Raw genomic sequence first — 16,622 nt, 5'->3', positions numbered from 1 at the left:
ACATGAGGTTTCCTGTGGCTGACCCATAAGGCTTTTTCCTCTCCCTCGGTATTCCTTATTGTGTCGATCTCTAAGTGGGTCATGACACATAAAACGTGGTTCAGGTGGGTATGCCCGGAATTTCATGACTGGACCTGATGTTCCTGGTCTGTTCTGTTTGGCCAACCCTTGAATGGGCATGTGACACTATCTGGTGTTATAACCATGTTGTCCCATCGCAGTAGATGGGAGAGCTGGCTCTTTGTGTTGATGTAAGGCCACCAGCATGTCCATCTTCAGGGTAGGCTGTTCCAGGGTGAGTGACCTGGCTGGTGATCATCCCCTAAGGTATGTCAGGATTTCACTGACATCCCAATTTGGGTGTACCTATTTCTGGGGAATGGATTGATATACCTCTCCTGTATCTGATCACCAGTGAGCGGTACCCAAGTTGAGTAGGCTAACAGAACATGTCCTTCATTGTGGTGAAGACCTGCCAGGAGCTCCAGTACAGTTTTTTGTTATAGTTGAATGTGTAATTCCTGTTTTGGAAACAGTGTACCATTTCTTGATGTTCCTCAGGTATGTTCCCTAGGATATGCGACGGAATGCTGTCATCAGGTTGATAGTGCTCCTGATCCAAGCACAGCAATGGTCTTCCCAATTCTGCAATTCTTTTAATGACCATGTCGAGGATCACTGGGAACCATGCTTGTGGACTTGGTCCACTGTAATTTGCGTAGTACCCGACTGATGAAGCCGTAGTACCTATTGAAGAGGTAGAAGGAAAGGAAAACATAGAGATTAGGTTCCCCCCACCCCTCAATACGCGGGAATGTCTCCATTGCCGCTGCCTTGAGATTGGTTTCATGTGACGTAAGTTAGTACGTGGTGATTTAATTGGATATAAGGAATCGATATCTGGTGTCCATATTGCTTAGTGATTTCAGCAAATATTTTTGGTTTAAATGTATGTTTACAGTATTTAGCTCACCTGATAGGTGAGTTACTGATGGTCAAACATGTTTGACGACATACGGTTTCCAATTGTTAATAAATTGTCCCCTAATATCGATGTTCTCCGCCCAAGTGGTTTGGTATATGCCACCACTGATGTTGTTATCTTATAAACGAACATGCAAATTTGGTGGATTACTGAGCAAATGCTTCACTAGAATTAAGTAAGTTAATATATAACATGTTTAAGTCAATTCATATTGGCATTAAGTATTACAAGCTCAGTAACACATCAGGACACATAAGATGTTACTCAAAACAGGTGGAAGTGTACAACCATAATCCTTCCTGCCGATAAATTCCATGATAACACTACAGATTAATCCATTTGCCCCCATATTACAGGTATGGAGATAGTTTTGAACACTAGTATCTCAGCTCATAGGAAAGGTACAAAGTTCAGTAGCTGGTAATGCTGCTATATCCCAATTACTTTGCCACGTAGTTGATTGGTGGTTAATGCACCATGACTGATAGTCTTAATGAATACCAGATAACAAAGTTGTGGATGGTCAACGTAAATATCTGGATATATATTTTGTGCACCGTTCCCAGAGGCACTGCAATACTGGGTCGATGCGTGGAGTGGACGGAGCAAGCCCCTATTCCATCTCCCTGTTCCAAAATTCAATTTAATATATGGTCCCTAGATAAGGGACGTATCAGATTATTAAACTGATAAGAACAGACACTACATTTGATCTTAGCCAAAAGGCCGAGTAGCGATGCAGCTAAAGCTGTATCCAAGGATAGTTTGTCGTTAATATATAGACATGCCATGACGGAATGTTTCTAAGTGTCAGGGCTAGTTGATTCTGGATAACTTTGACTTAAATGCCGCAACGCTCATCATGGTTACTCCATCCAGGTAATTGCGGTATATCCGAAACTTATATGAGAAGGTACTGAATAGTGTGCATCTTCAAGGTCGATGTCTACCATAAAGTATCCTTGGATCCATGGTAGTAGTTACAAATCCCATGAATGGGTATACCTGGTGAAATACTCAAGTGGTTTATCAACGATGGTGCGACATTCACCATCGTGGGAGGGTAGACCACTTGGGGTGCTTGCTGAATTGGTGGCAAGATATTAATTCTATTCCCCTTGTATTTATTTTTTGGTATATAACTACCAAGAGTGATAGCTTCCTAACCAGGCGTGATTCATCCACCCCTTGTTAGTACAACCCTTAACCTTTATGTGATGGTAGGAACCATACTTATCTGTCTTCATTGTTGTTTTCTTCGGTTTCTGGTTCCTTGTTCTTGTAGGGACGATGTTTGTTGGGGGGTGGCACATTTTCCCCTGGGGCCTGCTCTGGGCCGTGGCCTAAAATGCTACAGGTTTGGCATGCAGGCCCCGAGCTTTCACCAGTACCATGAGGTAGACGCCCCTGGTGGACATGTAGAGGTACTGCTGTCTGGTTTAGTGTGGTGCTCATTCCAGACTCTGCCCTCTTGTGCCGAATAGTTTGAACACTTCGTCCAGTTTTTTAGGACTGGTTTGGTAAGTGCCAGGTAGCAGGATCTGTGCTTATGAGGTCGGCGTTCTCATAGTCCTGTTAATTTCATAGATTGAGGGCAGGTTTGTGAGTTCATTTCAGAAGTTATGAGGTATATCGTTGAACAGTAGGGTCAGGTGTTTTGCCATACTACCCTGCCCTTCTGGAATGAGCAGGTGGACATGATAGCCGACGTCAGGGTACCAAATGCATTTTTAAAATATTTAGGTTAAATGCGCTGCTCAATGTATCCCCCAATAATGGCGGGCACTTTGAGTAAATGCAATTTAGTGGAGGCGTGATAAAACCAACGCCTCATGGCTACCTGTCTTGGAGAGGTTTTTTGGAAAAGACAGGTAGTAAGCTGGCCATCAGTTGAGACTGAAAAGCCATCTCGCTAGTGGTGGAGCCACATAGCGGCCACACCCAGCAGCTCTTCCTGATCCTGTACCTCAAGCATACTCCCGATATTGTTCAGCCAGTGACCCCTCTTCATGACCAGCCCAGCCACTGGTCACCCCAAAGCTAACCACACTAAGGAGGAAGCGATGGGCAGTGCCTAGGCACTGTGGAGGGTATGCCTGAACCCTCCAGCGAGACTGCCCCTCACGTAGCGTGTCTCGCAGGAGCTCCTGCTCCAGGAGCCGCTCCAGCGGCTCAGGCGGCTGTCTCTCTCCCTGCGGGTGGAGAGACGTCCCCTCCGACAAGTCGGAAGCCACCGGCCGGATGCCTCTTCGGATGGCTGAACATCCAGCCCGCAGCTCAGGCACTAGCGGGACTGGCTTCGGCGCGGTGTGGGGATAGCGGAACGCCCGGTTAAATGTTCCTACCGCCTTCTTCTAGAGCTTTTGTGCCTTGTAGTAGCGAGAGCGCCCCTCAAGCAGCGCGTCTCGCAGGCACCTGCTCCGAGAGCCGCTCCAGCGGCTCAGGCGGCTCTCTCTCCCCCCGTGCGGGTGGAGAGACGTCCCGTCCCAAATCGGGAACACCTGCCGGATGCCTCTTCGGGTGGCTATACATCCAGCCTGCTAGCGGGCTGGGCTCGGCACGGTGTCGGGGAATAGAGGAACACCGGGTCGCTCCTACCGCCTGTTGCTGCCCCCCCTTCCCCCCGACGGGAAACGTTCCTCCTCGAACGGGGGACAGTTTTGTTCCAGAGCCTTTTTCTCTGCCTGTAAAACACAAGCAGAAAAAGGGGCTCCCCTGTAAAAGAAACCCGACCTCAGGATACTCACCTGACGGTCCGTTTCTCTGTTGCGGGAGTGCCTAGCTCCCGCTGCCGCTGTTGCACTGGCGTAAATGCCGCGCCTGCGCACTGAGCGGGTTCTTCACGTAGTCACTCACGTGACTCCGAAGTAAAATCAGTACCCCGTTCCTGCTTTTTCCTCATATCCCTTGATTCCTTTAGCCCGAAGAGCTAAATCGAACTCTCTCTTGAAAACATACAGTGAATTGGACTCCACTGCCTTCTGTGGCAGAGAATTCCACAGATTCGCAACTCTCTGGGTGAAGAGATTTTTCCTCATCTCAGTCCAAAATGGCCTACCCCTTATTCTTAAACTGTGACCCCTGGTTCTGAACTCCCCAACATTGGGAACATTTTTCCTGCATTTAACCTCCACAATCCAGATTTTTTTTATGTTTCTATAAGATCCCCTCTCTACCTTCTAAAATCCAGTGAATACAAGCCCAGTCAACCTATTCTTTGGCTTTTGAGTAACCTCCAACATTTGCTTTGTGAGAAATTCTTTACTTATTTTGACTAACCTTGGCTGCTCCACCTGACGTCAAATTATATTAGGAAAATAAAGAGTGCAGTTTAGTTTAGTTTAGTTGAGAGATACAGCGCGGCAACAGGTCCTTCAGCCCACCGAGTCTGTGCCGACCAGCGATCCCCACAGACTAACACTATCCTACACATAGGAGGGACAGTGCACAATTTTACCAAAGTCAATTAGCCTACACGCCTGTATGTCTTTGGAGTGTGGGAGGAAAGCGGAGCACCCCGGAGAGAACCCATGAGCTCCCAGAGAGAACGTACAAACTCCGTACATACAGCACCTGTAGTCAAGATCGAACCCGGGTCTCTGGCGCTGCAAGGCAGCAACTCTATCACTGTGCCACCGTGCTGACCCATGCCTCTCGGTCTGCTGCGCTACGCAGTCTAGTAGGTGGCTTTAGACAGATGAGATTCCTTTTGCGTGTTCACAAGAAAATGCTACAACAAAATCAGTTTGGGCTCCACACACAGAGTAAAATGTGCCAGCAAAAATGTATTAATGTCCTTTAATAATTCCGAAGCAAAACTACCTCCTTGCTAATTTGTAATTTCTTAGAGCATAAAATATATAGAACAGTACAGCACAGGAAAGGGCCCTTCGGCCCACAATATTTGTGCCAAACATGATGCCAAGTTAAAACTGATCTCATCTGCCTGAATCCATATCCCTCTATTCCTGCACTTCCATGTGTAGTGAAAAGAGGGAAATGCACTAAAAACCTCTTCAACGCCACTATCAGATGTGCCTCCACCACCACCCCTGGCAATGCATTGCAGGCATTCAGCACTCTGTAAATTACTTGTCCCGCACATCACCATTAAACGTTTCCCCTCTCACCTTATAGATGTGCCCTCGTGTGATGGACATTTCCATCCTGGGAAAAAAGCTTCTGACTGTCTAAAGCCATCTATGCCTCCCATAATTTTATATACTTCTATCAAGTTTCCCCTCAACCTCTGTCTTTGCAGAGAGAAAAATAAACGTTGATGCCCTTAAACCTTTTACCTTCACAAAGGTTTTAAGGAGCATCAAGGTGGCGGTGGCTTACTTGAGAGACAGAATGCACAACATGCATGTGGGACCTCCGTGCCCCGCTACAGGAGATATGCTCCAGTCACTGTCATTGTCATTTAGTACGAAGCACAACTCTCCAGTTCAATGGAATTATGGTTTGTCCATGGATACGATACATTGCAGGAGAAAAATCTAACATTGCTTTACATATACTGTAGCTTGGCTTCCAAGACGGCGCCCCAACCCAGGCGACTATTTGCGTGCTAGCCACAGAAGCAGATCTACAATCACAGATTACAGTTGCTCCACTCTCTTAAATCTCTAAATCTCTAAAGCCAACAGCATAATCGAGGACGTCACAACCTGGCCAATCCCTCTTCTCCCCTCTCCCATCAGGCTGAAGTAATAGAAGCCTAGAAACGCACACCTCCAGATTCAGGGACAATTTCTTCCCAGCTGTTATCAGGGAACCAATTCATCCCACCACAACCAGAAAGCAGTGCTGAACTACTATCTACCTCATTGGAGACCCTCGGACTATCCTTGATCGGACTTTGCTGGCTTTACCTTGCATTATCCCCTTATCATGGCTGGTTAGCTCGCAACAAAAAGCTTTTCACTGTACCTCGGTACACGTGACAATAAACTGAACTGAACTGAGCTTGTGCTTTTTGACACAATCTATTTAATACCCTTGGAGAACATCAACAAAAATTAAGCAATCAGTTCTGATTAAAAACTTTGCTTTTAGCACAACTATTCCGGTAAATTATGCTGCAAATCATAAGTATAATTAAAGTCTGCAGCTGCATTTGATCTGACTTTACACGTTGCAGGATCCACATTAGCATTTCCTCTAATCTCCATTTCCTTTGTATGAATTGTTTACTGTAAGAAATGCAATCTGGAACTCTGGTTCGTAATTGCATAACAAAGAGTTTGACCAGAACTTGCAGAAAAGTTTAGTAATTAATTTTCCAGTACTAGAAGGGCGATTCTTCACATAAAGATTCAAAACCGAATGTTAACTATAATTGGTTGAAGCAAAACCCAATTATCATCTGCAGTATAGAGCCTAATGCTCTTTTTGTTTGTAACAGCTCACTCACCGTGCAACTCCTATTAATTTGTACTGAAATTAAAAGTTGCCTCTTCATTATTGTCCTGAAGTCAGGCAGATAGCAATATTGCGGTAGTCACTCATTGTAAGCTAGGCCGTTACTATAGCAACAGAGTCTATATCCTCTGAAGCAAAGACCATAAAGCGCACATAAAAATTAAAAACGGGGAGGCTAAAATATGAAAAGGCCGACATTTTTTAAAGTCATTCACACTTCTTTGTGTGTTGCCATTTACGTGAAAATGTCAAAAAAGTCGCAAATTTCAGACATTTGCTTTTGCTTTTTGTTCTCGGGCAAATCTAAAGGAAGGAAACATCGTGTAGTTGTGGAGGATACAGGGAGGATTTTGTTGAGAGGGAGAGGTTAGATAGGTCGAATGGGCTGTGAGGAAGGATTCTCACAGCTAGGACGCTGGATTTTTCAAAGAAGCACCACTGTGCCGTCTGAGGGTTGTCAACTCTGAATGGAAATGTTCCTTCAGGTACTGGTCTAATCACAGCCCCCCTCCCCCACCTCTCTTATCTAACCTTCATTATCTAATAGTACGAATGGTACCAAGGGGTAAAAAGAACACACTATCTATTCAATACTACAATAGCTTCTCTCCATCGCTCAGCCCGCCTGAATCTACCTGATCTCCCGCTTGCTGGACACTTTAATTCTCCTTCCCATTCCTACACAGACCTTTCCGTCCTCGGTCTCCTCCATTGTCAGGAGGCTAAACGCAAATTGGAGGAACAGCATCTCATATTTCGCTTGGGCAGCTTACAGCCCAGTGGTATGAATATTGATTTCTCTCACTTCAGGTAGCCCCGGCATTCCCATTCTCTCTATCCCTCCCCGACCCAAGTCGCACCAGCTTCCCATTTTCACCCAACAAACAGCTAACAATGGCCTGTTTCCTTTATCATTGTTACTTTTTTGCATACTGTATCTTTCATTCATTGCTCTTTATCTCTCCACATCACCGCCTGCAACTCTCGTCTTGTCTATCCCTAACCAGTCTGAAGAAGGGCCTCAACTCGAAACGTCACCCCTTCCTTCACTCCAGAGATGCTGTCGTCCCGCTTAGTTACTCTAGCATTTTGTGTCTATCTTCGGCTTCTCTCCTAGTTGTTTATGATGGTGTCTGAGAGAATAATAGTTAATTCCTGGTGACACCTATACTATCATGGGGGGTGAGCATCTATGTGAAATTATAGGGCCTGATTCAATGTTGTTACAACAAATCTATAGGAAGGAACCAGGTTGTCAGCATAAATGATAGATTCACCGAGCATAGGATGTGCAGCAAAGCAGTTAAGTTCCAGCAGCCTTAACTATTGATCGAGTGGCACAGGTTCAAATCCCACCAAGGCAACGGGGGAACTGAAATTCAAATAAATCTGGATCATGAAACAACGATCCATTGTCAGAGTGAGGCCAAACGCAAATTGGAGGAACAGAACCTCACGGTATGAATATTGATTTCTCTAACTTCAAGTAACCCTTGCATCCCCTCTCACTCTGCCCCCCCCCCCCCCCCCCCCCCCCCCCCACACGTTGTCGTACTAGTTTCATTGTCGTCATGTTGAGTTTCATTGTCTGTATAACTCATTAACACCAAGCCCACAGCCAACAACGGACCTCTTCCTTGATCATTGTTGCTTTTTTGCATATCTTTCATTTATTTGTTGTATATCTCTCTATATAACTGTCTACATATCTCATTTTCCTTTCCCCGGACTCTCAGTCTGAAGAAGGGTCTCGATCCGAAACGTCGCCCATTCCTTCTCTCCAGAGATGCTGCCTGACCCACTGAGTTACTCCAGCTTTTTGTTCCTATCTTCATGAAACAATGGGATTGTCACCAGAAACAATCTAATTCACTAATGTTAGACACGAAATGCCAGAGTAACTCAACGGGACAGGCAGCATCTCTGGAGAGAAGGAATGGGGTGAGACCATTTCTTCACTAATGCCCAGGCCTGGCCTAAATGCCATTCCAGAACTACCAGTGTGGTTGACCCTAAACTGCCCGTTGAAGTGGTTGAGTCCGCTGTTCAGTTCGGTCCAATTAGGGATGGACATTAAATGCTAATGATATCCACATTGCTGTGAAGGGATAAATAACCCATAACATGATTAGATTTAAAATGAGGAGCAATAAACAAGAAAGCCCATTGAATGGATGAGGTGATTTCTCCGCTGGAGCCGGTATGCCTGCTACACATTGATCTTCATTTTAATGACTGATGAGCTACACATACCTATTGTGCATCCACAGGCAGCGTGCCAGTGAAACAAGAATGAGTATGTGTCCGCTGAAATGTCAGCATTAATGTTTCACCACCAGACAAGGGTTTTTAAAAATACTTATCCTTGTGGCTGGCTTCCTACAACACTATTTTTGAGGAGTATAACATAGTATGGATGTGGATTAAATGATTCCAAATCCAACAAGACCACAAATTGTCCGGTTCAGGGATAATTTCTCAATTACTGTCATAGAGTAATACAATGTGGAAACAGGCCCTTTGGCCCAACTTGCCCACACCGGCCAACAATGTCCCAGCTACACTAGTCCCACCTGCCTGTGCTTGGTCCATATCCCTCCAAACCTGTCCTATCTATGTACCTGTCGAAGTGTTTCTTAAACATTGGGATAGTCCCAGCCTCAACGACCTCATCTAGCAGCTTGTTCCATACACCCACTTTGTGTGAAAAAGTTACCCCTCAGATTCCTATTAAATCTTTTCCCCTTCACCTTGAACCTATGCCCTCTAGTCCTTGATTTTTCTACTCTGGGCAAGAGATTCTGTGCATCTACCCGATCTATTCCTCTCATGATTTTACACACCTCTATAAGATCACCCCGCATCCTCCTGCGCTCCAAGGAATAGAGACCCAGCCCACTCAACCTCTCCCTAGAGTTCAGACCCTCTAGATTAGTATAGGTGTCAGAGGTTATTGGGAGAATGTGGTTAGGAGGGAGAGATAGATCAGCCATGATTGAATAGTGGAGCAGACTTGATGGGCTGAATGGCCTATTTCAGCTCTTATGGGGCTTTTTCACGAGGCGACTTGACTTGAGTTAACCATCGTGGGAACCTCGTGCGATAACAGTACGGCATTCGTGGACCACCGTGGACCACCGTGGCGCTAACGGCAGGTAATCGTGTAACTTGGTGACTCGGGAGAAAATTCAAGCACGCTTGAATTTCTCCAAGAGTGACTTGTACACTTGTGGTTGAACATTGCAACTTTATATGAACGTAGTGGCCAGTGCGATATCCGTGCGATATCCGTAATAACTCTTGCGGTTACCGTGGGAACTCCTGCGAACGGTAAACCCGGAAGCTGGACAGAGGGGACAGAAGGTGAGTAAAAAAGGTGTTCTCAATATCGCCAATGGAACATGTGTCCATCGAGGACGTCCCACCTAATTGTAATTGTTGGAGAATCTTTTTAACAGGAACACTTGCAGAGATGGCTCCCAGAAAAGCTCAAAGAAAGGGGGTAAAGCATGTCAGAAAGGTTTTTGCCATGCAGGAGAATGAGGAGGAGACGCAGCAAGAGAGACAGGTGGAGAGGCAACAGGAGATGCCACAGATAACACTGCCTGTGGGCTCCTTGGAGCAGGGAGAGGGTGAGCAAGGTGGATTTCAGATTGCCTCCCCAGTAGCCGTTGTAGGAATAGCCTCTACAGACGCTGATGTAAAGGGAAGATGGCAGAAGGTAAGGCCATATAACTTCACCAGGGAACAAGAGGGGGAACTTGTAGAATGGTACCAATTTAACGAGATTCTGTACGATAAATCCAGAGAGGATTATAGAAACAGGGAGAGAAAACGGAACCTGCTGGAGACGAAGGCTGCGGAGTATCCCGGGTGCTCATGTGAGTATATATAATGATATATTAGTTCATCAACAGGAGAACCATTTAATGTTATCCAAGATTTAAAAACATACAATGCTATAGATGTAAAAGTGCTGTTTTTGCAGTTAACTTAAACTTCTCTTATAAGTCTGTCTGTGCCCTGCAGCTGCAAAGTAAAAAAAATTATGCATGAGGGCAGGCAATTCTCACTTGTAATGCTTGTCTTAAAAAAGGTCATCTGTATTTACAAACTTGTGCTCAGGTATCCAAGAAGCACAAGAAATAGCAGTAGTGTTCCTGTGGTCGGCTACCCATCAATATAGCTGTCCTGCCACGGCACACTCCCCAATTGTGAATTGTAGTAAACGCAGAGATGGCCTATTTGCTCTTTCACACTGTATGTGCCCGAGTTACCTTTGAAATGCTGCAGTGGGACCATTTCCGACTTGGTCGCACCACTTCTCCATGTACCTAGTGTTATTCCCCCTGTGTCACTGTCCACTAGGTCACCGTCCTGGATGGATGTTGCTGATCCTGCAGCTGCACCTCTCATTCGGATCAGGTTGTGCAGAACACATGCTGCATATACTATACTCTCCACATTCTTGGGCCTCTGCTCCATTTTCTTGAGCAAGCATCTAAATCTGTTTGCCAAGATGCCAAAAGAATTTTCTACAATCCTCCTGGCCCTTGACAGCCTGTAATTGAAGATCCTCTGTTCCCTAGTTAGATTCCGCTGTGGTTATGGCTTCATAATCCAGGGCCGTAGTGCAAATGCTTCGTCGGCAACCATCGCATATGGGATGTCCGGGCTGTCTTCTCCTGGCAGAGGTTCTGGATCAGGCATGCCTGCTGTTCCACCTCCCATTTTATTTCCAAGCCAGGTTTCTTTCCAAATCCAGCCATCACCAACACTTCCAGGTGTGCCCACATCCACATACAGGAAGTTGTAGTTATGATCAACCACCGCCAAGAGTACAATTGAGTGGAATTTCTTGTAATTGAAATAATTTGACCCACCTCTGGGTGGACAACGAATTGCCACATGCTTGCCATCCAAAGCCCCACATGTGTGAACAAAGTTCCACCTGTTTTCAAACCCCAGCCCCACTCTCTTCCAGGCATCTGGTGTACTGGGGCATTCAATCACTTCAGCTGAATAAAATTTGATGATCGCCTCACAGGTTTCTCGGACAATAACACAGATGGTGTTGGTGGCGACCAGAAAGTTGTAAGATAGACTTTGATAAGAATCGCCTGAGGCCAAGTAGCGGAGGGTGATTGCTATGCGCAACCCTGGTTCCAGTGCCTTTCTCATTACAGTGTCAGTCTTCTTCAGCAGAGGTCCCAAATTATTCTTCAGCTCATTAAAGAGCTCGGGTGAAATTCTGACAAAGTTTGTGAATGCACTTTTATCCTCTTCGCACAGCACATTAAGCAGTTGATCATATTGTCCATATTGAGGTCTCCGTTGAAAGATGGGCTTCACCCAGTGAGACTTCCTCTTAATTCTCTTTTTAATTAATCTCTCCCTTCTGCCTTCACGCAAGCGTCCTCGATGCACATAGTGGGCTGCTGCATACAGCGCGTCAATGAAAAAAACCACCATCCTGTACTCGAAACTACTTAGTATAGGCATGTCTCCAAATGAGCCAATTCAACCAAGGGAGGATATTTATAGTGTGTGAAAAAAAAAGTGACATCATTTGTGCCACGTGTAGTTCACAATGTTCATTCAAGATTTAACGGGAAAGCTCGGGAGACGGACAAGTCACTCGCACAAATAACGGAAATGCCGAGTACCGTGGGAACTTTTTATCTACACCCCGTTATATCGTGTGATATCGTGCTAGACCACGACCACTTCACTGGTTACATCTTGCGTCAAGTCGCCCCGTGAAAAAGCCCCATTATCCCTTATGACCTAATGATAATAACTTCCAGCAATCTTAAAACAGAGCATAGACCTCTAAATAGCAGCATAATGCTTCTTCCAGGACTGATGTCAAAGTTGCCTCAACAACATATACCCTAAGGTCATGCCAAATACTTTCACAATGTTTTACTGCAAGGAGGGGGCGGGGGGGGGGGGTGTCTTCTTAAATTAGGTTCATGTTCCCCATTAATTGAAATCACAAAACTGCGGGTGTTGGAAATCTGTAATAAAAACAGAATGTAGTGGAAATATTCAGCAGATTTGGCAGCATCTGCGGAAAGAGAAATTGTGTAGAAAGCAGCATCCCTGGAGAGAAGGAATGGGTCAGCTTTTTGTGTCTATCAATAGTTTAGTTTAGAGATACAGCATGGAAACAGGCCCTTCGACCAGCAGTCCTTGCACACTAACACTATCCTACACACACTAGGGATAATTTACAATTATATCAAACCAATCAACCTATTAACCAATTAACCTATAAACCTATACGTCTTTGGAGTGTAGGAGAAAACCAGAGATCCTGGAGAAAACCCACGCAGGTCACGGGGAGAACATACAAATAGGCAGCACTCGTAGTCAGGATCGAACGCGGGTCTCTGGCGCTGTAAGACAGCAACTCTACCGCTGTGCCACGGTGCCACCCATTAAATAGAATTATTATTTTAGGCCAAAGAATTAAGAATCAACCGACTCCAACTGGTCCAGAACGCAGCCGCCCGACTCATCACCCACACCAAATCCTGGCATCACATCACTCCAGTCCTCAAACAACTTCACTGGCTTCCCATCTCCCACCGGATCACCTACAAAATCCTGATCCTCACCTACAAAGCCCTCCACCATCTGGCCCCCCCATCTCTCACTGACCTCCTCTCCCCCTACCAACCCTCACGGTCCCTCAGATCCACATCAGCCGGTCTCCTCTCCATCCACAAGTCCAACCTCCGCAGTTTTGGGGACAGAGCCTTCTCCAGGGCAGCTCCCAGGCTCTGGAACTCCCTCCCCCAACTGATCCGCAATTCCGTGTCCCTCACCATCTTCCAGTCCCGCCTCAAGACCCATCTCTTCACCTCTGCCTATCCTTAGCCCCACGTCCCCCTCCCTTTTCATCTGTGCATTAATTGCCTCATATTGTGTTTTGAATTGTATTCTGTCTTTACTTTGTGTACTAGTCATGTCTCTACTATTTATTTCATTCCCCTTACATGTTTTTCCTCTACCTGCTAAATTGTTGTAAGGTGTCCTTGAGACTCTTGAAAGGCGCCCATAAATAAAATTTATTGTTATTATTATTAAAGAAGCAAGTTGTTTTCTCATTTTCCTGTTGCACATACAAAAATAAAATAGCAGCAAGCCATAGTATGAAATAAGATTAGTTGTCTTGGCAATGTGGAGCAGTAGGAGAGCGTTGTGCCATGGAGTCATACAGCAGGAAAATAGACAAAACTACCCTCCAAATATATGACAACCATCAACCACCTTTCCACACTAATTCCTCTTTATTCTCCCAATATCCTCATCACCTCCTCAATATTTTGCCACTTACATACACTTGGAGCAAATTACTGTGGCAAATTCATCCACTAATCCGCACATCCTTGGGATCTGGGCTGAAACCAGAGCACTTATGTGCTGCTAAATCCTGGAATCTCTCCTGGGATTTTGATTTTTCCATTAAATGTTCGGCACAATGCTGGCTCAGTAAATGTTCCAGATTGAAACACATCCACTTTTGTCATTGCGATACTCTCTCTAAACGAGTTAAAAGCTGCTTGAACACAATCGCTCAGCGATTCATCCCTTTAGATCTTTCCACTAAAAGTTTTAGATTTAGTAGTTTATGATTTAAGTAAATAATTCTCATCGGTTCATCCATCTTCAGGATTCCCAATATTAACTTATTTACCGTACAGCGTATAATCTTCATCCTGGATTGGTCCTGAGAAATTGCTTATAACAGATATACACATGGATTTCAATTTGTAGATCTAAATGCCTCATAAATCAGATGTGATAAATACACACTGTGCTCATTACTAATGTCTCCTTACCTGATAACCAGAGTCATTACAAGTCAGGTAGCATTTGCCACAGTTAATGCACATCTCCTCATCAATCAAAGCTACCACATGCTCCTTGTTATTGAGCACTCCATAGGTACCGATACGTGACAGGGTTCTGCCAATTACTTCCTGGATAAGTACATGAAAAATAAGCAATATCATTTGGAAAGTCAAAAATACATTGAAATCTTTAAACCATTTGCACATTTTGATGCAGTGCAGTTTAGCAATCTGTGAATTGAAAGACAAGTATTCGAATATTGTGCCCTCTCAACACTGAATAATCTACATACAATTATTTTACTTTTGGTTGTATTAATATACCAGTAGCCATTTCCAATCTCATTTTCTTTAATGACATTTTATCCACCTTGACTTAGAAATGTTTTCTCCCCCAACTCCTTTGATCTTTTTACCTCACTGCTATTTTTTATTCCAGACACTTGGAGCGCAGGAGGATGAGGGGTGATCTCATGGAGATGTACAAAATCATGAGAGGAATAGATCGGGTAGACGCAAATTACATTTTGAGAGGTACATGGATAGTATAAGTTTAGAGGGGGCAAAAGCAGGCAGGTGGGACTAATGCAGCAGGGACATGTTGGTGGATGTGAGCAAGTTGGGCAGAAGGGCCTGTTTGCTCTAAGACTCTAAGTGAAATGATTTTTGGACCCATCTGATATATGGCACCTGGATAAAAAAGAACCATCCTCCGTATCCAGTAGATCCAAATTATATCCAACTTACCTGCTCTGCCAAATCTGTGCTTGAATCAGGTATCATTTTGTCAAGCAATTATAAACCAGGTATCATTTTATCAAGCAATTATAAACCATATCTGACTCTTTGTCCTATCTCTGGAACCTCTTTGTCCTATCCTGTCGGCCCTTTCCACTGGCTGACAATGTAAGCAGTCCATTCTCTCTGGTTTTCAGCCCCCCTCTTTAAACTCATCATCATCTCTATATCAACAACTCATCCACCTTCTTTCTGAGCATTCAAAACACCACTATGTTACACAACGCCTTCCGTCTTACAAAGTTGCCTCAGTCTGTGCCAATCTTTTGAGCAATTCTCCTCAAGATTGAGCAAGATTCTACCTTGCCTTAGCATCTCAACAGATCTGACAAAGCCTCAACTCGCATGCCCCAGTGGCATGATGATTAGCCTTCTCTTTGTAGTCTTAGCTGCTGCACCTTTGAAGGATGAATTGGTCAGGGGCTTTTTGAATTTAGTCCAAGATTGCGGCTGATCTGATCTTGGTATCAGTACCTGATTCCTGCAGTTAGAAACATAGAAATTAGGTGCAGGAGTAGGCCATTCGGCCCTTCGAGCCTGCACCGCCATTCAATATGATCATGGCTGATCATCCAACTCAGTATCCCGTACCTGCCTTCTCTCCATACCCTCTGATCCCCTTAGCCACAAGGGCCACTTCTAACTCCCTCTTAAATATAGCCAATGAACTGGCCTCAACTACCTTCTGTGGCAGAGAATTCCATAGATTCACCACTCTCTGTGTGAAAAAAGTTCTTCTCATCTCGGTTTTAAAGGATTTCCCCCTTATCCTTAAGCTGTGACCCCTTGTCCTGGACTTCCCCAACATCGGGAGCAATCTTCCTGCATCTAGCCTGTCCAACCCCTTAAGAATTTTATAAGTTTCTATAAGATCCCCTCTCAATCTCCTAAATTCTAGAGAGTATAAACCAAGTCTATCCAGTCTTTCTTCATAAAACAGTCCTGACATCCCAGGAATCAGTCTGGTGAACCTTCTCTGCACTCCCTCTATGGCAATAATGTACTTCCTCAGATTTGGAGACCAAAACTGTACGCAATACTCCAGGTGTGGTCTCACCAAGACCCTTATGGCAAAGTTCCCATAAGCTTTGCCTTTGCTAAGGATCAAAATGTTCCAATGATCTTGTCTCTTTAGCTCTTTGGGGTTGAGAATTCCAAAAGTCATGACCCTCTGAAAGAATAAATTCTTCCTCCCTTCTTTTCTAAGTGGCCACTCCTTGTGTCCTGCAGATCTAGGCTCACTCATGAGGAGAAAATCCATCCTCTTAGCTTCCACCCTGCCAGCACATTCAAGACTGAAGAAGAGTCCTGATCTGGACGTCACCTATTATGCTCTCCAGTGATGCTGCTTAACCCACTGACTTACTCCATCTCTCTCTCTGTCTTATATTGTAAAGCTGTATCTGCATTTTGAGGGGCTTATTTATTCCAATGATAGCAACTACCATTCACCTAAACTCACCAATGGGAAAAAGCCCAACTTAGTAGAGCAGTACAGTGCAGGCTTAACCTATCCTCAAAAGTCAACCAGTTTATTCCAGGAAACAACCTAA

At 44.8% G+C, this 16,622-nt stretch overlaps 1 protein-coding gene and 1 non-coding gene across 2 annotated transcripts in view; both read right to left on the bottom strand.

Moving 5' to 3' along the window:
* The window catches only part of dpyd (dihydropyrimidine dehydrogenase), a 675,582-nt gene that overhangs the window by 17,781 nt on the left and 641,179 nt on the right, over positions 1–16,622 (bottom strand). Inside the window, exon 22 of the mRNA XM_033028889.1 lies at positions 14,260–14,400. Coding sequence (XP_032884780.1) covers positions 14,260–14,400 — 141 coding nt within the window. The remainder of the gene's footprint in view (positions 1–14,259; positions 14,401–16,622) is intronic.
* Positions 1,532–1,723, bottom strand: LOC116978167. The gene has a single exon (XR_004413405.1). It is a non-coding gene; the product is annotated as a U2 spliceosomal RNA (small nuclear RNA).

This window comes from Amblyraja radiata, chromosome 10 (assembly GCF_010909765.2).
Source record: "Amblyraja radiata isolate CabotCenter1 chromosome 10, sAmbRad1.1.pri, whole genome shotgun sequence".
NCBI lineage: Eukaryota > Metazoa > Chordata > Chondrichthyes > Rajiformes > Rajidae > Amblyraja > Amblyraja radiata.
This window is presented reverse-complemented; position numbering and strand designations above follow the sequence as displayed.